At 40.4% G+C, this 22,541-nt stretch overlaps 1 protein-coding gene across 1 annotated transcript in view; it reads left to right on the forward strand.

Annotated features, from left to right (window-relative positions):
• Pde5a (phosphodiesterase 5A) overlaps positions 1-22,541 on the forward strand; it is a 125,695-nt gene that overhangs the window by 46,560 nt on the left and 56,594 nt on the right. The window contains exons 5-8 of the mRNA XM_026783945.1: positions 387-476; positions 7,580-7,717; positions 10,322-10,389; positions 21,830-21,938. Of these exons, the coding sequence (XP_026639746.1) occupies positions 387-476; positions 7,580-7,717; positions 10,322-10,389; positions 21,830-21,938 (405 nt within the window). The remainder of the gene's footprint in view (positions 1-386; positions 477-7,579; positions 7,718-10,321; positions 10,390-21,829; positions 21,939-22,541) is intronic.

Raw genomic sequence — 22,541 nt, forward strand, 5'->3', positions numbered from 1 at the left:
CTGTCCTGGAACTAGCTCTTGTAGACCAGGCTGGTCTCGAACTCACAGAGATCCGCCTGCCTCTGCCTCCCTAGTGCTGGGATTAAAGGCGTGCGCCACCACCGCCCGGCATGTAGGCTTGAATCTTAGTATCATGTAGACTCTACACCAAATCCTGTATAGAGAAAATTGCAACTTTATGCAAAATTGTCGTCTCAATGCCTTTCCACTAGAGGTGCCATTTATCTGGCTGTCAGTTTGCCTGAGTTCCTAATTTTAAGCATAGCAGGCATCTACATTTTGACGTTTAACATTTATTTCAACCGCAAGCACTTTTCTGATTCTGGCAATGGTTCTGGGCAGTTTCACAAGCAGCCCCAATCTGGCCGCTTTTGTCTCCGCTCTAGGACTTCGCTGCCTATTTGGCATTTTGCGGTATTGTTCTTCACAATGCTCAACTCTACGAGACGTCACTGCTGGAGAACAAAAGGAACCAGGTAATTCGGGGATTTCTGAAGACCGCCCGAAGCTCGTTTTTAAAGACATTTATGTTTTTATCCAAATCCTGAATGCACCCAATTGAAATTCAATTCATACAATTTGATTTTGTAACTATTTGATTTGCTTCTTTCTGATAGTCGTTTCCTTTTCCATTTTCCATGTTCAAAAGCTCCATCACTGCTAGACAGTGGTCTTTGAGAGACTTAGATGCTTGAATGTGTGTCATTAAATAAAGCCCTGAGTTGTTATTCTCAACTGCAGCCATCCCTCCATCCCATAGCTTACTAAAGGAACACCTTAGCATCTTTGGTCTTCCTAGCATCTTTGGTCTTCCTAGCATCTTTGGTCTTCCTTGCGTCTTTCCCAATCCTACTTTTTGGATCTGCTATCTGGATTCTTTTTCTTATTTGTTACAGAACTTGCTAATATATGTATTGATCTATAGTCATGATGATCTTTTCTTAAGTTTTGCTTCTGTTAATTTTAATTTGTAATTACTCTATATACATATCTGTATTACTTTTGCCATCTAACTTTTAGTTTCCCCCTACATTTCTTAATTCCTTCCTTCGTTTCTTGGACTGTTTGCTCTAATGAAATCTCGTGTTCCTGCCCCTCACCCATCCTAACTCTCACACACTTTCTAGGGTTCTTCTTTTCCTAAGATGTCCCAATTATGGATCTCCATATTTCCTGTCACCCTAAACTACCTCTTCTGTGCCTGTACATACAGCACCAGGCAACTTGCCTTCAGGTTTCTCTTAGAAAAATTCTGTTTTCTGGATCTCTCAACTTCTTGTTCACGTTAACCCCGTTCTGTTTCGGTGTGTTATCAGTCTAGTGTTTAAGAACAGTATTGATGAGGTAAGCCTTGGGAATCTTCGCATGTATGAAATGCCTGTTTTCCCCCTGCACCACTCTGGTTGCTGTGACCCTGTGAGCTGGAAAGCTGAGTTTCTCTGTGCTTTGTCTTGTGACTAGCACTGATGCTCTGCTGCTCGACTCTTCACAGATGTTTTGTCTATTATAGGGAAACGTACAACCTATAATGTATTTTTCATGTTATTTATGTTTTATGTGCCTTGTTTTATATTTTAGTAGTGTATTATTTTGTATTGCTAAGCTTTTAATGTTTGTCATTGTTTCATAAGTTAGTTTCACAAGGTCTCTTTTTATTTCCATGCCTATATGTCAGGTCATCTTGTTAAGACTGGAGATTTAAGACAGCCTTCAGTTCTGTATAATCCTTTTCTATTATTTTTTACATAATGACCTTCTCCACACTCTATTTTCTCTTCTCAGAATTAATGCTATGTCAGGGACTACATCTCAATGGCAGGTCACTTGACTATCCTGGGTGAAGCCCTAAGTTCAATCCTAGCACAGAAAGAAAGGAAGGAAGGAAGGAAAGAAGGAAGGAAAGAAGGAAGGAAGGCCCAGTGCTAATAAAATATGAGTTATTCAGTTGTCTTAAACTGTAGAATTCTCCACATTTCCTTCTCTTATCTCACCATCTTTCATTTCAGTCCTAACCTTACCAATGTGCTGCAGCAACACTGCCACCCCCCACTGTGTCAACACCACATCCCCCCTACTGTATCAACACATGTCCTCCTGTACTGTGTCAACATTGTGTCCCCCCTACTGTATCAACACTGCGTCCCCCCTACTGTATCAGCACCGCATCCCTGCTGTACTGTATCAACACCACATCCCCCTGTACTGTATCAACACAGCGTCCTCCTGTACGGTATCAACACCACATCCCCGCTGTCCAGTATCAACAGTGTCCCCTGTACTGTATCAACACCGCGTCCCTTCCCCCCCCGTACTGTATCATGGACCAAGCTGTTTAGCAGCAGGAGGCTTTGTGGGCTTGCCTCTGCTCAGGAAGCATTCTTTTGTTTTGTTTTGTTTTGTTTTGTTTTGTTTTGTTTTGTTTTTCGAGACAGGGTTTCTCTGTGGCTTTGGAGCCTGTCCTGGAACTAGCTCTTGTAGACCAGGCTGGTCTCGAACTCACAGAGATCCGCCTGCCTCTGCCTCCCAAGTGCTGGGATTAAAGGCGTGCGCCACCACCGACGGCCTTCAGGAAGCATGCTTGTCTCCCTGTTTGTCTTTTCGTGCTGTATGCTCCCATAGTTCATTTCACTTCTCTGATATCTCCCTCCTCCAGTCGACCTTACTGAATTCCCAACCTCAGTAAGAGTGGTGCTTCATGCAGTAAATCTTCTGGAAAAAAATTCTTTCTGTCCCTCATCATATAAATTCTTCATGAGATTCTGGAAAGACTTCCATGCCATCCAGAAGTGAAAGATAATACTTAGAAAGGCTCAAAGGGAACTTAATTTCTTTTCCCACAAAATATATTTGGATCATATCTTTCCCCTCCTCGACTCTTCCCAAACCCTTCTCAGCTCCCTATTCACCCAGTTTCATGCTCTCTCTCTCTCTTCCTCCCTCCCTCCCTCCCTCCTCCCTCCCCCCTTCCCCTCCCTCTCTTCCTCCCTTTTTCCCTCCCTCCCTCATCTCTTTCAAAAACAAAAAGTACACACATACCACAAGAAGTTTGTTTTGTGTTGACCAGATCTTTCTGGTACTGGGACTGCCTTGAAGTGTGGTTTTTCTACTGCCCATGTACATTAGATCCATGTAAGTCACTCTTAGGGTCCTCTTTGTTGTCTAGTTTTTCTGGGGTTGTCAATCATAGGCTGGCTTTTCTTTGCTTTATGTCTAAAAGGCACTTATGAGTGAGTGCATATGATAATTGTCTTTCTGGGTCTGGGTTACCTCACTCAAAATGATGTTTTCTAGATCCATCCATTTGCCTGCAAATTTCAAGATGTCATTATTTTTTTCTGCTGTGTAGTACTCCATTGTGTAAATGTACCATATTTTCCTTATTCATTCTTCGCTCAAGGGACATTTTAGGTTGTTTCCAGGTTTTAGCTGTGACAAATAATGCTGCTGGGAACTTAGTTAAACACATGTTGGAATGGTGATACAGTTATTATTTAGGAATGTTTTAGCTATCCTATTTCATTCTCTCTCTCTCTCTCTCTCTCTCTCTCTCTCTCTCTCTGAGAAAAAATCTGGAAGATTTTTTTTCCAGTTTCTGTCAAGAATTGTTTGGGATCTTGATGGGAATTATAACTGAATCTGTAGTTTGCTTTTGGTAAGATAGCCATCTTCACAGTATTAATCCTATCAATCCATTAGCGTGGGAGATCTTTCCACCCTCTCATGTTTTATTCAATTTCTTCAGTGTTGGAAAGCTTAAATCCCCTGGTAGTAATGTCACCGCCAATGTAATAATTCAGATTAGAGTACATTAGTAAATCCAGGTTTAATCTGAGCAGAGCAAAACAACTCCTGGGTGGCCTTTGGGAAGGCAGGGAAGGAATCACTTGGCAAATATGGCTACCAGGTCTTATATAGCCTGCAGGCATAGTCTTGAGCAGCCCCAGGGAGGGGCTGGTTTTTGGTGGACTTCTCAGGGGCAGGATTTGGAATGGGAGGAGTGAGATCAGAGGGTGGAATGGAGCCCTTAGCTGGAGAGCCCCAACAAGTGTCTTAAAGTTTTTATTAAAGATGTCTCTTACTCGTTTCAGGTTATTCCAAGGCATTTGTTTTTGAAGCTTTTGTGAAAGGTGATTGTTTCATTGATTTCTTTATCAGAGTGTTTGCCATTTGTATACAGGAAGGCTTCTCATTTTTGTGTATTAATTTTATGTCCTGCTACTTTGCTGAAGGTGTTTATCGGCTATAGAAGTCTCCTGGTAGAGTCTTTGGGGTCTTTTATGCATAAAACCATATGATCTGCAGAGAAGAATACTTTGGCTTCTTCCTTTTCTATTTGTGTCCTCTTGAGCTCTTTCAGTTTTCATTTTGCTCTAGCTAAGACTTCGAGTACCACATCGAATAGGAATGGAGAGAGTGGACTTTGTCTTGTTCCTTGTTTTAATGGAAATGCTGGGAGCTTTCTCTGTTTATGCTAATTTGGCTGTGGGCTCACTATAAATTTCCTTTATTATGTTATGTCCCTTGTATCCCTAGTCTAGTTGAAATGATCATGTGGTGTCTGTCCTTGAGTCCTTTTATTTTGTGAATGACTTTACTGACTCACATATGCTGAACTAGTCCTGCATCCCTGGAATAAAGGTCACTTTATTATGATGGATAATCTTTTGACATGCTCTTGAATTCAATTCATGAGTATTTTATTGAGAATTTTTGCATCTATGTTCATAAGGGATATTGACTTATAATTTTCTTTTTTGTTTGTTGGGTCTTAATGGTTTTGGTATCATGGAAATAGTGGCTTTGTAAAAAGAATTAAGTAATGTCCCTGTAGTTTGTGTTTTGCAGAATAATTTGAGGAATGTTGGCATTAGTTTGATGGTCTGGTACAATTCTTCTCTGAACCCATCTGGCTTTGGGCTTTTTTCAGTTAGATTTTAAATTACTGCTTCTATTTCATTTAGGATTATGAGTCTCTTTAAATTATTTATTTCATCTTGATTTTACTTTGGTAGACCATATATGTTAAGAAATTCATCCATTTCTTTTAGCTTTTTCCAGTTTGGAATACAGGTTTCAATAGTATGCATATATAGTTTCTATAGTCCTGTGATTTTCTGGATTTCCTTGATGTCAGTCATAATATCCCTTTTTATCTCTAATTTTATTAATTTGGATATTTCTCTGTCCTTTGTTTAATTTGGCTAAAGATTTGTGAGTCTTGTACACTTTCTCAAAGAATCAAGTCTTTGTTTTATAGATCTTTGTAGTCTTCTGTTTTTTCTGGAGTTTTCAAGTATGATATTAAGTTATTAATGTGAGATTTCTCCCTTTAAAAAGTATAGGCAGTTAGTGCTATGAACTTGCCTCTTAGATTACCTTTTGACCTCTTAATTACCTTTTAACTTTTACCTCTTAACTACCTTTGTTATGTCCCATAGGTTTGAGTATGTTACGTTTTCATTTTCATTCAATTTTAAAAATCTTTTAAATCTTTAAATTTAAAAAAAGTTTTATATTTCCTTCTTGATTTCTGTCTCGATCTAGTTTTTATTCTGCAGTGAGTTGTTTAGCTTCCATGAGCTTGTATGCTTTCTGTCATGTCTTCTGTTGTTGGTATCCAGCTTTAATCTTTGGTGGTCAGATAGGATGCAGGATATGTGTCTTAGTTACTGTTCTGTTACTGTGAAGAGACACCAGGACCTTATAAAACTTTTACAAAAGAAAACACTTCATTGGGGGCTTGCTTACCATTTCAGAGGGTTACTCTATTATCATTACGGCAGAGAGCATGGTGGGAGACAGACAGGTGTCTTCAGGGCAGTATCTGGAGCAGTGGGGTCCATCCTGTCCTGTCTGTAGGCAGCAGGGAGGGAGGGGAGAAAGAGACTAGGCCTGCCATGGGCTTTAGAAACATCAGAACCCACCCCCAGTGACACACCTCCTCAAACAAGGCCATGTTTCCTCAATAGGGCCATTCCTCCTAATCTTTCCCTAAACAGTTGACCTACCAGGGACGAGACATACAAATGCATGAGTCTATGGGGCCATTCTCATTCAGATCAAGATGGTGTTATTTTAGGGTTTTTTGTTTTGGGTTTTTTTTTTTTTGGTATCTTTTGAGATTTACTTTGTTTCTAATATTTTACCAAATTTGAAGATAGTTCCATTGGCAAATGAGAAGAAAGTATATTTCTTATTATTTGGTTGCAATGTTCTACAGATATGTTAGGTATATTTGATCTATGATGTTATTTAAATCCAGAGTTTTTGGTTTAGTTTTTGTCTAAATGACCTGTTCATTAGTGCAAGTGGTATACTCAAGTCACCAGCTATCACTGTGTTAAGGTCAATATATGATTTTGGTTGTAGTTTTGTTTCTTTTATGAACTTGGATGCCTTTGTGTTTGGTACCTGAAAGTTTAGAAATATAATTTCTTTTTTATGTATTTTTTTTAATGATTTTGAATGTCCTTCCCTGTCTCTTCTGATTAGTACTGGTTTGAAGTCTATTTTGTTAGATATTAAAATATCTACACCTGTTTGCTTCATGATTCTATTTGCTTGGAAAACCTTTTTCCATCCTCTTACCCTGAGGTGATGTCTCTGACCTTGGTGGTGAGGTGTGTTCTTGGATGCAATAGAAAGATGGGTTTTGTTTTCTAATCCAATCTGTTAATCTGCATCTTTTTATTGGGAAATTAAGACCTTTAATATTAAGAGTTATTAATATAAAGTCATTATTTCCTATTGTTTCATTGTTCCATTTTCCTCTTTGGCACAGTTAGCCTTCTCTTCAGACCTAAGCTTTTCTTTTAGAACCTTCTATAGAGCTGGTGGACAGATAATTGTTTTTAATCATGAAACGTTTTTCTTTCTTCATCAATTGTGGTTGATAGTTTTGCTGGGTATAGTCATATGGGCTGATGTCTGTGTCTTTCAGAATGACTTGGTCTTTTCTATTTTAGGTTTTAGTATCTTTTCTTTGTTCTGTCCATTGAGTATTTTGCTTATTGTGTGACATAGGGAGTTTTTTTTCTGGCTTCTGTCTAATTGGTATTCTTTATGTTTATTTTGCCTTGATAGGCATTTTTTTTAAGAGTTAGTGAGTGTTTCTTCTTTGACTTTGTTAAAAATATTTGCTGTGCCTTTGACTTGGGTTTTTTCTCTTCCCCGTATACATATTATTTGTATACTTGTTCCTTTCATAGTGTCCCAGAATTCATGACTCACGGATGTTTTTTGCTTCTTTTCCTTTTTGTTTTTGAGTTAACATTTTCTTTTGGTGAGCTGCTCATTTCTTCTACCTTGTCTTCAAGATCTGTTATTTTGTCTTCCATGTCTTTTCATCTGTTGGGGAGGCTTACCTCTGTTGTTTTTATTTGACCTCCAAGAATTAGGAACCGATTACATTAGCCTAAGTACCTATACTGACTTTATTAACGGTCTGTGCAGAGTTGCATTAGCTCCACGGCCACAGATTTAATCCTTGAGTGGGAACTTGCTCATGAACAACCTTTGACCCATTGCATCATTATTCTACACACAACTACATCATAAACGGTCCCCTTTTCTCGTCTAGGTATTGCTTGACCTTGCTAGCTTAATCTTTGAAGAGCAGCAGTCATTAGAAGTGATTCTGAAGAAGATAGCTGCGACCATTATCTCCTTCATGCAGGTGCAGAAGTGCACCATATTCATCGTGGATGAAGACTGCTCTGTGAGTACAGAGGATGACTGGCTTTGCAAGATGGAGACATTCTCAAAAGCACCTTCTGCTTTTCAAACCCAATTTTTGCCTTAGAATCCACCCCAGCTCCAACTGTATATGAGCATTTATGCAAAACCAATACAAGGGTGAAGTGTGTTTGAAGTGGGGTGGTGAAGGTGGCAGGAGCCTTCGGTGCCCTGCCACTGACCATGGATGTCTGTGTGCTGCCCCTGCCAGTGGCTGCTCTGTCTCAGTGGGGAAACATCTTGTTATTGCAGTGTGCCAACTAAGCCATCAAGAGCTATGTTGCCCTGGTCCCTAAACCAGATAGACTCACATTCTGAGTCCATTTCTTCCTAACCAGAAATTATTTAGAAGCCAGATAGTCTAGATGGGTGGAATTAAAGGTATTTGTAAGTCCTACATCATTTCCCAACAATAGGAAGTGACTCACTGTTTAATTCACAGGTTTCAGGCAGTCATCTATATTGTCAGGAAGCTTTTCCCAGTGAGAGAGCTGGAGCGCCCCCATAGGGCTGGCTCTCTGTACTTGAATGCTGTGTGGAGTTTCTGCCTTGTGCTTCCCTGAAAGTCAGAACACAAGCCTGCCCCAGTTTTCCTTTTGCAGATTTTATCCTCCTAACTGTATGGGCCAGTGGAATATTCCTTATGGTGAGAGTTGTGCTTCCTATAGTCCAAGGTTATTAGGAAAGGTGAATGCTACTATCACTTGAGTGGGTCACTTGCAATTCACTTATAAGTTAGAGCTGACATTGCTGGTAGAAGTAGAATAATAAAAGACATTCAGTCATTTGAAAATTTTAATTGGCTTAGATATTAAGATAATTCATTATCCTCTTAATTATTATATGTTAGAATGGATGCATTGATTAGAATAAAGTTCTATTAATAGTTTACCAAATAAAAATTCATTATACCAAAACAAGAATCAGTATTTTCATGGAGAGCCACTATTTCATATTTCTAATCAGTTATGATTTAATATAAAATGATTACAAAATAGTTGCTAGCTTTTTAAAGTTCAGGTCTGAATTCATTAATTTAATATGCCAACTTATCATTTTCCTTTTCTGGCCCACTCTTTAGCTTTTAATTTTAAAACGTTTTCTGTGGAAACAGTCATTTATTAACAAACTTAAATCTCACTTTATTAATGGGCAAAGGAGTTTTTAATAGGTAACAAGCTGGTTTAGGTCAGTGTGACTCTCAGCTCAACAGTATGGCTAGAATTATACTCTGCTCTCTTTAGAAAACATACATTATTGAGTTTGGACAAGAAATTAGTTTAGGTGATATTACAATTATTTGTGTTTAAAACTACTTCAACATGAGGTAAGCCCACCCAAAATGTACTCAATTCTTCCACTCCTGGATTATACTTTTATTTTCTTATGTTTGTGTTTTCTTCCAATTTCTCTTCATTCATTTGTAAGTGCATCATGGAGCAATATGAATTTTGTTTTGGATATCATGTAAAACTAATTTCTGATATTACTAGGTCTTCATAATTATTCTATTGCTCTTGTAAAATATTTCCAAATGGTATAACTCTTTAGGAAAGACTTCTTTGGGCTGAGGAAATAGCCGAGCCAGCAAAGCTCTTTCCTTGAGAACTTTTTTTTTTTTTTTTTTTTGGTTTTTCGAGACAGGGTTTCTCTGTGGCTTTGGAGCCTGTCCTGGCACTAGCTCTGTAGACCAGGCTGGTCTCGAACTCACAGAGATCCGCCTGTCTCTGCCTCCCGAGTGCTGGGATTAAAGGCGTGCGCCACCATCGCCCGGCTTTCCTTGAGAACTTAATGACCTGAATTAGATATCAGAAGCCCCAGAGCAATGCCAACATGTTGGTGCAAGCAATTCCAGTGCTGGGGAGGCAGAGGCAGGGTGATCCTTAGGGATCGTCTGTCAGTCAGCTAGTGAGCTCCAGGTTAAAGGAGATTGACAACATTCCCGAAGATGACACCAGAGAGGATGTCTTCTGGCCTCCACACATTCTCTCTTTCTCTGTGTCTTTCTCTTTCTCTCACACATACACGCACACACATGAGTACACATGCATATGAACACATGCACACATGAACACACAAACTGGCATATGCATACACTCATAAACACATAGGCACACCAATGCACACATACATACACTCATAACCACATACACAATCACACACATGCACACTCACACACTCATAAATACACGTGCACACATACACTCACATACTCATGAACATACGAGCACATCAACACACACTTGCACATACACACTCATGAACACACATGCACACGAACACACACATGCACACATACGAACATATCCATAAAGAAAGTGCAGCAAAAGTGTATTCTCAAAAAGCAGCAGCGGTGTGTACTCAAAAATCTCTCTACCAGTAAAATGAGAATGCTATGAGCCTTTAGTGACAGAAGGCATCTGTGAGGATGTTGTGAGTTCGTGCTTGGATCCAGTTAGTCAAGAATATGGGAAATGTGTTCAACCAGGTGGCATCATCAGTGTCGCACAGCAGATGTGTGTGGTGTGGTTGCTTTCATTACCGTGTCAAATGTCTCAACCTGCGCTGTCCTTCTGTTTGTTTCCAGGACTCCTTCTCTAGTGTGTTCCACATGGAGTGTGAGGAGTTAGGAACATCGTCTGATGCTTTAACAAGGTAAAATAGCTTCTCCTTTTGTCTTTACCACAGGATATTGTGCTGCTAAACAATCGCCTTGTTACTAGTTTAAGGTATATAAGGGGTTTTTTTCCCTGCGAAGATTATTTGGTTTCTCAGAATGTTCTTGTGGAGTTACTATGCAAGACTTTTCCACTATATATACTTAAGAATTATTTCCTATAGCAAACAATACTTTAATTGGTACAAGTCTATTGTTTTGTTCTATTCTATGTTATTATGAAGTCATTCAGTGAACACCCACAAGTATTGTTCTTCAATTATTATTTTTGTTGGCATATATGGAAATACCATAGCTTCCTGGCAACCTCTTTCTGTAAATCTATTCTGAGTTGAAATCAGCCATGAGAATTTACCTAATAACAGGCAGAGGCTGATGATCATAATCTTAGCAATCTTTGTTCCCCACTGGCTGGATCAAACCAGATCTACGCATTCAGTTACTTTCTGTAGTGTTTAAATGCGTGCTCACTTTTCTGTTAATTGCTCTGACTGTGCTATTACTGCATTTGTGTGATGGAGGATGCAGGTGCGGTTATTTCAGCCTAGCAAGTGCTTTCTGGAAGAGTTTGAAGTGGATTTAGGGAAAACTACTAAATGTTCTCACTCATATTATTTTTCACCCACACCTAAAAACTATATTGTTCTCTTAAGTGCTAGGATATCCTGAAGAATGGAAATTCACCAAGACAAGGTGCCAGAAATTCTTAGGCATTTATTATACTTGCCATTTCTTAAAAGCTGTAGATATAATTTGATTTTGTGAGGCTGTAGCTACTTCATTGCTTTTGTTACTATATATAAATATGAGCAAGCATGCCTTCGTCTCCACAGGACAAAAATGAATCATATGATGTTTGTTAAAAATATAAAACAAGTCATCTAAGCTTACTTTTTTGTACTTCTGCCATAGCATGTAACTGTGTAATTAAATTTTTATATTGACATTTTAATTTTTATTGCAAATTCAAACAATATCTTCTACTATCTAGTGCTAGCTGGACAAACCTAGTGTCTTGTGTAATAGCGACCTCTGCTGGTGAACACACATTTTTCAAGCAGCAAAAGTAAGATTGATGGGTTTTTTTCTTTTTGATAAGTCCTCTGTACAATATCTTACCATTTATAATTATGTGCCATCTAGGTCATTTCTAAAGTATTTTATAAGGAATAAATATGCTAGTGTGATTCTTTTAAAAGACATAAATTGTAACTGATTTTTAAAGCAGTATTATGGTCATGGAAACCATTCATTATCAGTAGTTTATGTCAGCCTGTCGTTTCAAAGTTCGCCTTTATTCTGACGGTGCAGTGAAAGACCATTCACTAGATAAAAATATTTAAAGTGGCCGGGAGTTGGTGGCGCACTCCTTTAATCCCAGAGGCAGGCGGATCTCTGTGAGTTCGAGGCCAGCCTAGTCTACAAGAGCTAGTTCCAGGACAGGCACCAAAGCTACAGATAAACCATGTCTCAAAAAAAACAAAAACAAACAAAAAACAAAAAAAAACCTAGAAAAAACATGAAAAAGCTTATTTAAAATGGCTTTTATTTAAAATTAGATATCTGGCTTAACTTTATGAAAAGTGAACTCTAAAAGATGTTTTATAACTTAAGCGTTAAGTTGATATTGATACCTGCTGTTTAATAGTCAATTATTTTGCTTCTAGCATTGTTTACCTACGGTACAGTGATTTGGTACTCTCTACTTCTCAGTGTTAAACACTTCAATAGTTCAGAACTCATCCACGAGATGAAGTGCCATACACTTTAGGTTAATAGTTTAAATCAATCATTTTCATTTCAAGCTCTTACCTATTGATTCAAAATGATGGGTCTTGAGGCTAGGGATGCAACTCAGTTGATAAAGTGCTAGCCAAGCATGCTCAAAGCCCCGGGCTTGACGGACCACACCACATAAGCCAGGTGCAGCTGCACATGTGCAATTGTAGCACTCCAGAGATGGGGCTGGTGAGGTGGTAGGAGTGTACAGTCACCTTAGCTCCACAGAGGGTTCAGAGCCAGCATGGACTGGAGACCCTGTCTAAGAAAATAACGGGTAAAAATTCATGGCTGCTTTAGATTATCCTATTTTATATGTTTAAGGAATATATAGATCACGGCTTTGAAATGTTAGATATCAAAATATAAACAACTATTCTGGTGAACCCTGTCTGTCATCATCAGAATAGTCACATTAGTGGGGGTGAGGCTAGTCAGTTCTTGGGAACTGGCTTATTACTCTAGAGTCCAGAAGTGGGGGACATTTCCAAACGGTGGGCGGTTTTCTTTCTGTGCCGTGATACTGAGTTCATGCTGGAGTTTGTGTTAACCCTTTATTTTAATTAGATATTTTAGTCCTATCATTCCATTTAGGTGATTTTTATGTTTTTAAAAATAAATGTGCCTTTTAATTATGTAATGAGAAAAACATAGAGTTGCTCCTTCAAATTAATCTTGGAATATACTATATATATATATACATGTGTGCATACATATATATATATATAATGTATATATTAGCTAGTACTTGCTATTGATTGTTAAATTTGAAAATACAAATATAGTTCAATTGAAGAAAATCTCTAATGCCGAAGTAGCTGGTCCTCCAGTGGCGGAATGGAGAATATAGTGTAGAACATAGGGTGTCATTTACTAACTATTGTGCAAGTTATTTAACCCCTGATGACTCAGCATCTTCCTCTGTAATGATAGAATTGCAGGAAGGCTCAAAAGAGCCTAATGCACATAAAACTTCTTCAAAAACCTTCCAAGTAGCCTCTGCAACCACTGTCCTGGGTGTGGTTTTGGTTTACATCAACCTGCACCATGGACTTCTGAAATTCGGAAAGGCTTGTCTTCCTCAATTCCCCGACCCCCCCCCCCCACTTTCTCAGGAATTTTCTGTCACGCACTCTGTTGATATCTACTCTGCAAATGTTTAAATGTAGGACTTGGCCAGGCCCTTCCAAACGGAGAGGCCAAGACCCTTTTAAATATGTGGGGTTTACTAGGGAGCACACTCCGGGAAAATCAAAGGGAGAATGAGATGGGGGAGGTTGTTGCGGGGCCACCAGGCCAGCATGACTGTCTTAGCCAGTCTGTGGTCTGCGGGATGGGGGAAAGAACAAAGGAAGGAGGCGTGCTCATGTGTTAGCTGTGAAGTCTAAGGAAAGCCTCGCCGGGCTGTTGGGGAGCCCGCTAGCTCAAGTTTCTTGGCTGTAGAAGGATGGATCTCAGAAGAACCGTCTTGATTTAATGGCCTGTTGGGCTTGGTCTTGAACAGCTCTAGGAGGCTTGACCTCGAAAGTGGGCTCTCGTGCTCAGGAACTGAAACATCAGCCGCACGCTCTTCCTACAGCTTTAACTCTAAGGCATTTCTTAAGGCCACCATGGTATTTCTGTTATACAAGGGATGACGTCTGTATTCATTGTATTACGCTTTGAAAGCCTCCACTGTCTATTCTATCTGGCCAAACATTTTTGTCCAGAAACATCCACTTCATTATTATTTTTTTCCAGAACATTTATTTTTCACTAAGATTTTCCCGGAGGACATAACTAACCTTATCGCCACCCCCACCCCCACGAAGGGCTAGGGCACTCGCTGCTGTAAAGCAGATCCGAACAGATTCAAGGCCTGGGACCAACCTCAACTGTTAAAGAACATTGTCTTCCTGAACTATCATTAAAAAGTGTGTAAGTAAAAAGAAAGAAAGGGAGTAAAGGGGCCAAACAAGACAGTTTAGATCCGCCAGACTGTCAGTGAAAGCCAGCAACTGATGGGCGCCATATGTGATGGAGGGGCTGTTGGGATTCATTCTCTTCAGGTGTTCCTCATTTTACAAACACCTTCCACGCATTCATTCACAGACTCGTAGCGTAAATCTTGCCTTCTGGTAGGCTGTACCAGCAAAATGGCACGAGGCATTGCATCAAACACTTCGCTGCAGCTGCCGCTGCCCTGCCATCTCTGCACGCGAGCTCAGCCACCCACTTTTTTTCTTGATAATCTGCGGCTATTTAATGTTTCTCAAACGCATGCAGAACTCACTCATTTCAGCAATGTGTTTTATGTTGTTCTTCTTTTATTTTTCTACCCCACCGTTCTTTCCTTATTTCTTTTTCCCTTCTTAAAGCCTGGGTAGCTTTGTGAGCATTTCTGTAATGCCCATTTCTTTCGTAAACTGATCTGTTCAGATACTGTCCGCCCATCTTCTCCACACGGCATGTTTGCTCTGTTGCCAGTAGTATTTGGGAAGATTAGTTTTAGCTGCGAATCATGAACCTGCAAAATTAAAAAAAACTTAAGCAAGAATTCAAAAATGGTGTCCTCCATATATGACGGGGGAGTTGTGCCGACGATCTCAACAGTATGGTCACCTAAATAAGACCTGCATAGTAACACCAGTTGACAGCCAGGATGGGTGGGGGAAATATCAGAAGGTCCCACCCCTAGGTGAAGAGCTATGGGCAATTAATGGTTGCTAAGAAAAGGAGAATCTCTCCTCTCCAGGGCTAAGCCCCCGATAGGCTATGCAACCCGGAGTGGTCAGCCCTAATATACACGTAGGAGCAGCACTACATGGACTTAGCAGGCTGTATTTGTATACACATATGTAGCAACAATAATTAAAGAAGAAGTCATGGGTTTGAGAGTAGGTGGGGGGGGACGACGACACAGGAGGAGTTAGACAGGAAAGAAGGGAGGGAGACGTGATGAGACTATATCCATATAGGAAATTCTCAAAAAATTAAAAAGTATAAGTTTAAAAAGAATGTAATCTCATTACTTTCTCCTGGGTATTCTCAGAGATTAGCAGGTCGAGTCTGAAGTTGTACTTGGGGGAATTGTCCAAATGGCCCAAGATCTCAGCTGCCTTCTGCCTCACACACCTTAGGTGTCTTCTCTCCATTCAACAAAAAAGATGGAGGCCTGCCTATCACAACCAAGTCTTAAATAGGGGACCAAGGGGACAACACACGTTTATCAGTATTCTAGAAGTTGTCCCACATAAGCGTCTGTCATCCTGTTGACTGGGACTCTCCAGGTTGCATAGTAATGCAGTTTTATCTACATTGGACGCTGTCCAAAGAGGACATGCATCTAAGACTCCAGCGTTCCATCCCAGCTTCCTGCTAGAGCCCAAGTTCCTGACGACGGTGACCGACCTGTGTACTTTGCTTTGCTCCCACACCTAGTGGAGAATGCCTTCCGGGGAACAGGTGTTCCCGCTGTATTTATTGAGTGCAGGAAGCAATTTATCAACATCTTTACGAAGTAGGAAATTACCACGGTGTTATGTAACTTTAGGAGAACACATGCCTCTGCATCAGGTGTTTCCGAGTTATGGCTCCGGCAAGTTTCTTAGGTGTTTTGGGTTTCTTCTGACTCCTGCCATCAACGTACTGGTGATGACAATGGAAAGAATAGTATAGTTTCTATTACTGTTTCTTTTATGAGGCTATGGGAGTTTTATACGAAGCCATCTTTTTCTGGTGTTCTTCCTTCTTCTGATAGCCACCTCTTCGTTTTTTTCTCTTTTTTATGGTTTCTTGTTTTTGTTTCCCTAGGCTATTGTTTGCAAAAAATCCTTGTAGTTTTAAGGGTTTTTATTTTTAATTAGCCTCAAATCTATACTTACAACCTTTCTTGAATGTCATACAAATAGCACCTGCCTTCAAGATCATGCCGGAAGCTCCTTGTTCATCTTTTCCTTTGCTACATTTGTAATGTCCTTTTCATTCTTTTTCATTTATACACAATACTTTGGAGTGCATAGAGCTCTAATCGACCATGTTACAGTTAAGTTAGAATACATGAGACAGAAAGAGAATACTGAAATATCTGAGTCGTCGTGGAATGTCATATGACATCACTGTCCCACGATACAGCCTGGTTATAAAGGGCAGTAGACAGGCACTGTATTGGAATTTTGAAAACTTAGAACCAGAAAAGTTCTTTTCCTAAGACATGTATTTCCTTTTTGCTAATTAAAATTGTTCTTCATTCTTCAGAATTTCATGCATATATACAGTGAAATATGATCCTACCCCCTTTCTGTCCTCCAGTTCTTCCATATGTCCCCCAAAATGCCCTCCTGATTTTATGCTGTCTTTAATAACTCACGGAGCCCAATTCGTGTCACCCATATGTCCACTGGTGTGAGGCCATTGACGTGGGAAGCCTGCCAGGAGGAGCACCACCCAAGAGTAACGGTTCTCACTCCCAACAACTCTCTACTGCCTATAGCTCTCAGTAAGGAGCGGGGCCTGGGGAGCACCTCCCCATGCTATGCCCGAATCGCAACTGGCTGGGTTTGTGCAATTCTTGTGTGGGTAACCAGAGCTGCTAGGAGACAATGATTAGAGTACCTCTGTGATGTCCAGACAGCATTTCCCTGCACCCTTGCCCACCTTCCAGCTCTTCCTTTCTTCCTGCCCCCTCTTCCAGGACATTGCCTGAGCCTTGGTGGGGAGGGGTGAGTGATAAAGATGTCCCACAGGGGCAGAGCGATCAGCCTCTTCCTCTTAGCATTTGGATTAATTGTACGTTGATTGCTGCTGTCCTGATCAGGGTTTCTGTTGCTGTGAGAGCACCATAACCAATAGAAAGGTCTTCCGGAACTTCAGAGCCCAACCCCAGTGACACATCTCTTCCAACAATGGCACACCTAATCCAGTGGTTTTCAAACTTTCTGATGCTGTGACCCTTTAATACAGTATAATATAATACAGAATAATTGCTAAAATAATAGCAATTATTCACTGCTATTTCATAACTATTTCATACAGTTATAAATCCTAACGTAAATATCTGATATGTAACTCCTGTGAAGGGGTCATTCCACCCCCAAAGCGGTCACAACTCAGAGGTTTAGAACCACAACCAGCTGACCAGGTATTCAAACTCATGAACCTATTTGGTCTAGTCTCATTCAAAACACCGCAGTGCTTGCTGCATTAAAAAAAACCTCCGATGAAGACCGAGAGCAGCCTAGGTCTATGGGCAGAAACATAAATATTTAAGGGGCAATTTGACAGCATGATCATTTAAGAAAACAATAGCAGAGGGCTGGAGGGATGGCTCAGAGGCTAAGGACACTGACTGCTCTTCCAAAGTACACAGGTTGAGTTCTCAGCACCCACGTGGCATCTCATAACTGTCTATAACTCCAGTTCCAAGGGATCTGATGCTCTCACACAGACACACGAGCAGGCAAAATACCAATGCACATAAAATAAGAATAAATTTTTTAAAAAGTAAATTCTTCCCTAGAGCCCAATGCCTTCCTCACTGTGGACTTCTGACCTGAATTACAGTACTAGGCATCAAAACCCCTCCTGTGGAGCCTGCCTCAGATTCAGCCAGAAATCAAGTAGTTACCCCCAAGATAGTCCTTTGTCTGTTGCGCCTTGGGGGTGTATTGCCTGAAGCTCTGTGCTGCACGTGAGAGTCCAGCACTCAGCAGACCCAGATGTCTTCTGTTGCCCAGCAGCCTGCACAGCCCCTTCTGACACTGAAAGTTAGCCAGCTGGGAGTCCTGCTTAGTCTCAGGTTGAGTCTTCTCTGTGTGAAGGGAAAGTGTATGGTGTCTTCAGCCGTGTAGTTATGATGGCTTGTTTTGGAGACCTCTCTGGACTCCCTGGCCAATAACTCTCTCTCTCTCTTTTTTTAAGGTTCATATTTTATTTTAACATCTTATAATTTCTTTTATTTTTTGAGATTTTAATATAATTACATCATGTTCCCCTTCGCTTCCCTCCCCCTGAACCTTCTCACGTCACCTCCCCCATCTCTTTTAAATTCATGGCCTCTGTTTTTGTTGTTGTTGTGTGCATGTCTGTGCATCATGTGTGCGTGTGTGTATATGTGTGTGCGTAACTAAATACAGCAATACAACCTGCGTAGTCTGTATCATGTTACTTGAATGTAAATGTTTTCAGGGCTGACCATTTGGGATTGGATAGCCAGTTTGTGTGCTCTTCCCTGGGGAGGACTATTCTTCCCCTCTCAACATTCCTTAGTTGCCGACAGATTTTATTTTTTTGTATAGGATTGAGACATTGTGAACTTCCTCCATTCACATTAGTATGTCTATTGGTGTCAGCCTTGTTCATGTTGGTGAGACTTTATGGGCGTAGCGGCTGACATTTCCTAGAGACACAATCTTCAGTGAACTGGCTCCTGGTCTGCTGGCTCTTAGAATTTCTCCACCCTTCTTCCACAGTGATCCCCAAGCCTTAGGTGCCGAAGTTGTGTTACACATGGATCAGTCAAAACTGGGCTCCACAACCCTGCAATTGGATTGGTTGTGGTTTTTCTGTAATGGTCTCCATCTGTTGCAAGAAGTTTCCTGAGGGGTGAGAGCAACATTCATCTATGGCCTAAGGACAAATATTGAGAATGTAGTTAGAAGTTATGCTGATATCGTAGAACAGCGACTGCAGGTTCTCCTACAAGATCCATGATGTCACCAGCCCTGCGTTGTTGGCTTGGTTTCCAGTACCAGGCATGAGTTCCCTCTCATTGAGTGGATCTTAAGTCCACTTAGAGAGTTGTTAGTACCGCTGAGGTATTCATGCAACTACTGTACCTTCCGGTTATCCCACCATGCTGGTCACTGTTGTGGTTCATAGGCAGGATAGCTAGGTAGGATTGCTGGCTGCTGCCCTCCTTTGGAAGCGTGCACAGTACCTTCTGGACCCCTGAAATCTCCTTCTCGGGGAGGGCTTTCACTTACCAGTGACTTCTGGAGGTATCTCATGCCCAAGGCATATTAAAGCACGATTATTAGAAACTCAGAGAGAGAAATTGGGGTTCAACCTGAAGACCCGAAAAGCAAAGCAGTCTGAAATAGCCATCTTGCCTCCATGAATCTCATAATGAGACTGTCTGAGAGCTGTCCCCTCCTGTCTCATGATTTTCTCTAGGGCTGGGATTAAAGGTGTGCGTCACTGGGATTTAAGGCATGTACCAACTGGTTTCTATGGCAACTATTGTAGCTACTGGGATTAAAGGTGTGTGTTACCATTACATGATCTATAAGGCTGATGAGTGGGGCTGTTTTACTCTCAGATATTCAGGCAAGCTTTGTTTATTAAAATACAATTGAACTGCCACTATATGTCCCCTTTTTGTCTAAAACAAAAAAGGCTATAACAAATATAAGAAAGCTATATACAATAAGTACAATAACTAGATACAGTATGTACAGGCAATAAATACATCAACAATGTCTAGTCCATTTGCATATGATAAATTCAGAGAAAATATTTCATATATATTCTATCTTCGTGAGCCTAAAGTCTTGTGCCTAATTTTCTTTCTATCATAACTTACTTTCTGTGTCTGGTAAATTATAACTATAGCTATCTAATCTTCAACTCCCTCAGAGACCTGAGAGGAAATAATATTAACTAAGTAAACAGGAAGTGCAAGCAAGCGACTTCCAAAAAGTGTGAGCAATGACAGAAACAGCTGGCTGCCTGGACAGTCAACCAAAGTTCCTCTGCAAAGTTGGGGTATCCATCTTTGGCCTACAGGCCCAGCATATCCAACAGACTTCTCTGTGAAGCAAGATATTTTGTAGTCTGCTTGTCTGATTAGGACAGCATACTGTCAGAAGTTGAGGCAGGGATATTTTCTTGCCCAGTGGCTTACTTTTACCACAAAGAAAGTAAACTCCATGTGTTGTTTCTTTGCTGCCCATTATCTTCTCTGAAGTAGATTGGTGCTGCCAGAAGCAGACATGATTCATTGTCATAAAAAAGAAGAACCTAGGTTATTAAAACATCTTAAATGCCATGTTCTGTAGATCTCTGAAGTGTTTAAAGATGACCTGTCTATCTAAAATACATCTTTGTTTGACCTTGAAAACAAACCTGCTATGACTACAAGTTTGATTATACTAGGTGATTAACTACTAACCTGCATTTCCTTATTATCCTAAACAGTTCGTAATAATAATTTTCAAGGACTAGAAATATGCATTACATTGTTAAATGAATTGTATGAGTACAATACCTTGAACAAGAATAGAAATATATGTACAGTATGTTATAACAGCATATGTTCATTTTAAAATATCACCAACTAATTTTCCGTTTCTTCAGTAGTAAAACTATAATTAAAATAGGCATATCAGACAGAAACATACACACACACACACACCAGGAGGAAGATATAACTAGAGAGAACCTCCTAAAATGCCTTTATGCCTTCTTGACATTTCCTTTAATTTTAATTTTTGTAAAAGATTGTCTTATTGACAAAGGGGTTCACAAAATAGCAATTAAGGAAGCACGAGTCCTACACCTTAGGCATTCTGTGGTCAGATAAAATAAAACATGGAGTGAGAGAATCAGTACAAATATTACATTAAATGACACAAAAAAGTAAACCTGATCTTTTACACTATTGCACGTTGAGAATTGTTTATCTGAATGCCTGGGCCAGATGTCTGTTTGATTCAGGACCTTTTTAGATACTAGAATATTTGTGTGTGTGTGTGTGTGTGTGTGTGTGTGTGTGTGTGTGTATACAAATTTGTGTATATATATAAAATGAGATCTATTGGTATGTAAGTCTAACCAGGAAGTTTATTTGTTGCATACACATAGCCTGGAGGTAATTCATACAATATTTTCAGTGTGCCCACCTATCAATTGCAATTAGTCACATGAAGTCAGGTGTGAAATTCGATACCAGTGATCTCCTATCAGTGTTGACCGCGTTCTGGATTTAGAAGTTTTTCAGATGTCGTATTAAATGTTTTTAAGTTCCGGCTGTTTGACTTGTGATTGGATGATTGAGGACATTCTTAGACCTTGTTCTAGACCAGTGGTTCTTTTTTTTTTAAATATTTATTTATTTATTTATTATGTATACAATATTCTGTCTGTGCATATGCCTGCAGACCAGAGATGGCACCAGACCCCATTATAGATGGTTGTGAGCCACCATGTGGTTGCTGGGAATTGAACTCAGGACCTTTGGAAGAGCAGACAATGCTCTTAACCTCTGAGCCATCTCTCCAGCCCCCTAGACCAGTGGTTCTTAACTTTCCTAATGCTGCACGTCTGTAATACAGTTCCTCGTGTTGTGACCCCCGACCATAAAATTATTCTGTTGCTCGTTCTTAGTTATAATTGTGCTGCTGTTATGAATTCTAATGGAAATATCTGATGCGCAGGATATCTGATATGTGACCCCACTAGAAGGGTCTTCTAGACAGTCCAAACTGTGTGGGTGTTTGCTTTATCAGACAATCTAGATTAATGACTGAGCTGTAATCATCTAACACACTTAATTTAAATTAAGATGTAGATTCCGCTGTTCTCCACAGCCCATTTGTTTAGTTCCTGTGTGCTCATCTTTCCCCACTGCATAGTAGGAACTCACATCTATTATTTCTGCAGGGAACATGATGCAAGCAAAATCAATTACATGTATGCTCAGTATGTCAAGAACACGATGGAGCCGCTTAATATCCCAGATGTCGCGAAGGACACGAGATTTCCCTGGACGGTACGTAACCTAATTTGAGACCCGATGCACACAGGCTGTTTTCCCTTCAGACCTCCGCTTACAGCTGCTCCTTGTCTGCACAATTGGGCTGGAAACTGGCTGTTTAAGGGTGATCTCTGTTTTTCCTGCTCAGGGAAGGGATGATAAAGTGCTCTAAACTCGCTGGGGAAGCCACGCTGTATGTTTTCCTCGGCTCTTCGTATAGTAACACGCCAGCATGGACATGCTGAGGTAACTGAACGCCGTGGTATCGGTGGCTTTCCTCAGATGGGTTTTCTGACTTTATCTGTGAACATGGAGGTCCCTGTGGTTTAGAGTAACACAATTGGCGGTCCAGCTGCTCTGTGGCTGTTCATTTGCCTCCACAGTCAAGTTCCAAAGATATGTTCTTCAGGCAGTCAGCACTTTGAAGTCCAGTGTTTTCTTTCATCTTTCAAAAATATTAGCCTGGCCGGGCGGTGGTGGCGCACGCCTTAATCCCAGCACTCGGGAGGCAGAGGCAGGCCGATCTCTGTGAGTTTGAGACCAGCCTGGTCTACAGAGCTAGTTCCAGGACAGGCTCCAAAGCCACAGAGAAACCCTGTCTCGAAAAAACAAAAAAAA

Source organism: Microtus ochrogaster, chromosome 21 (assembly GCF_000317375.1).
Source record: "Microtus ochrogaster isolate Prairie Vole_2 chromosome 21, MicOch1.0, whole genome shotgun sequence".
Lineage (NCBI taxonomy): Eukaryota > Metazoa > Chordata > Mammalia > Rodentia > Cricetidae > Microtus > Microtus ochrogaster.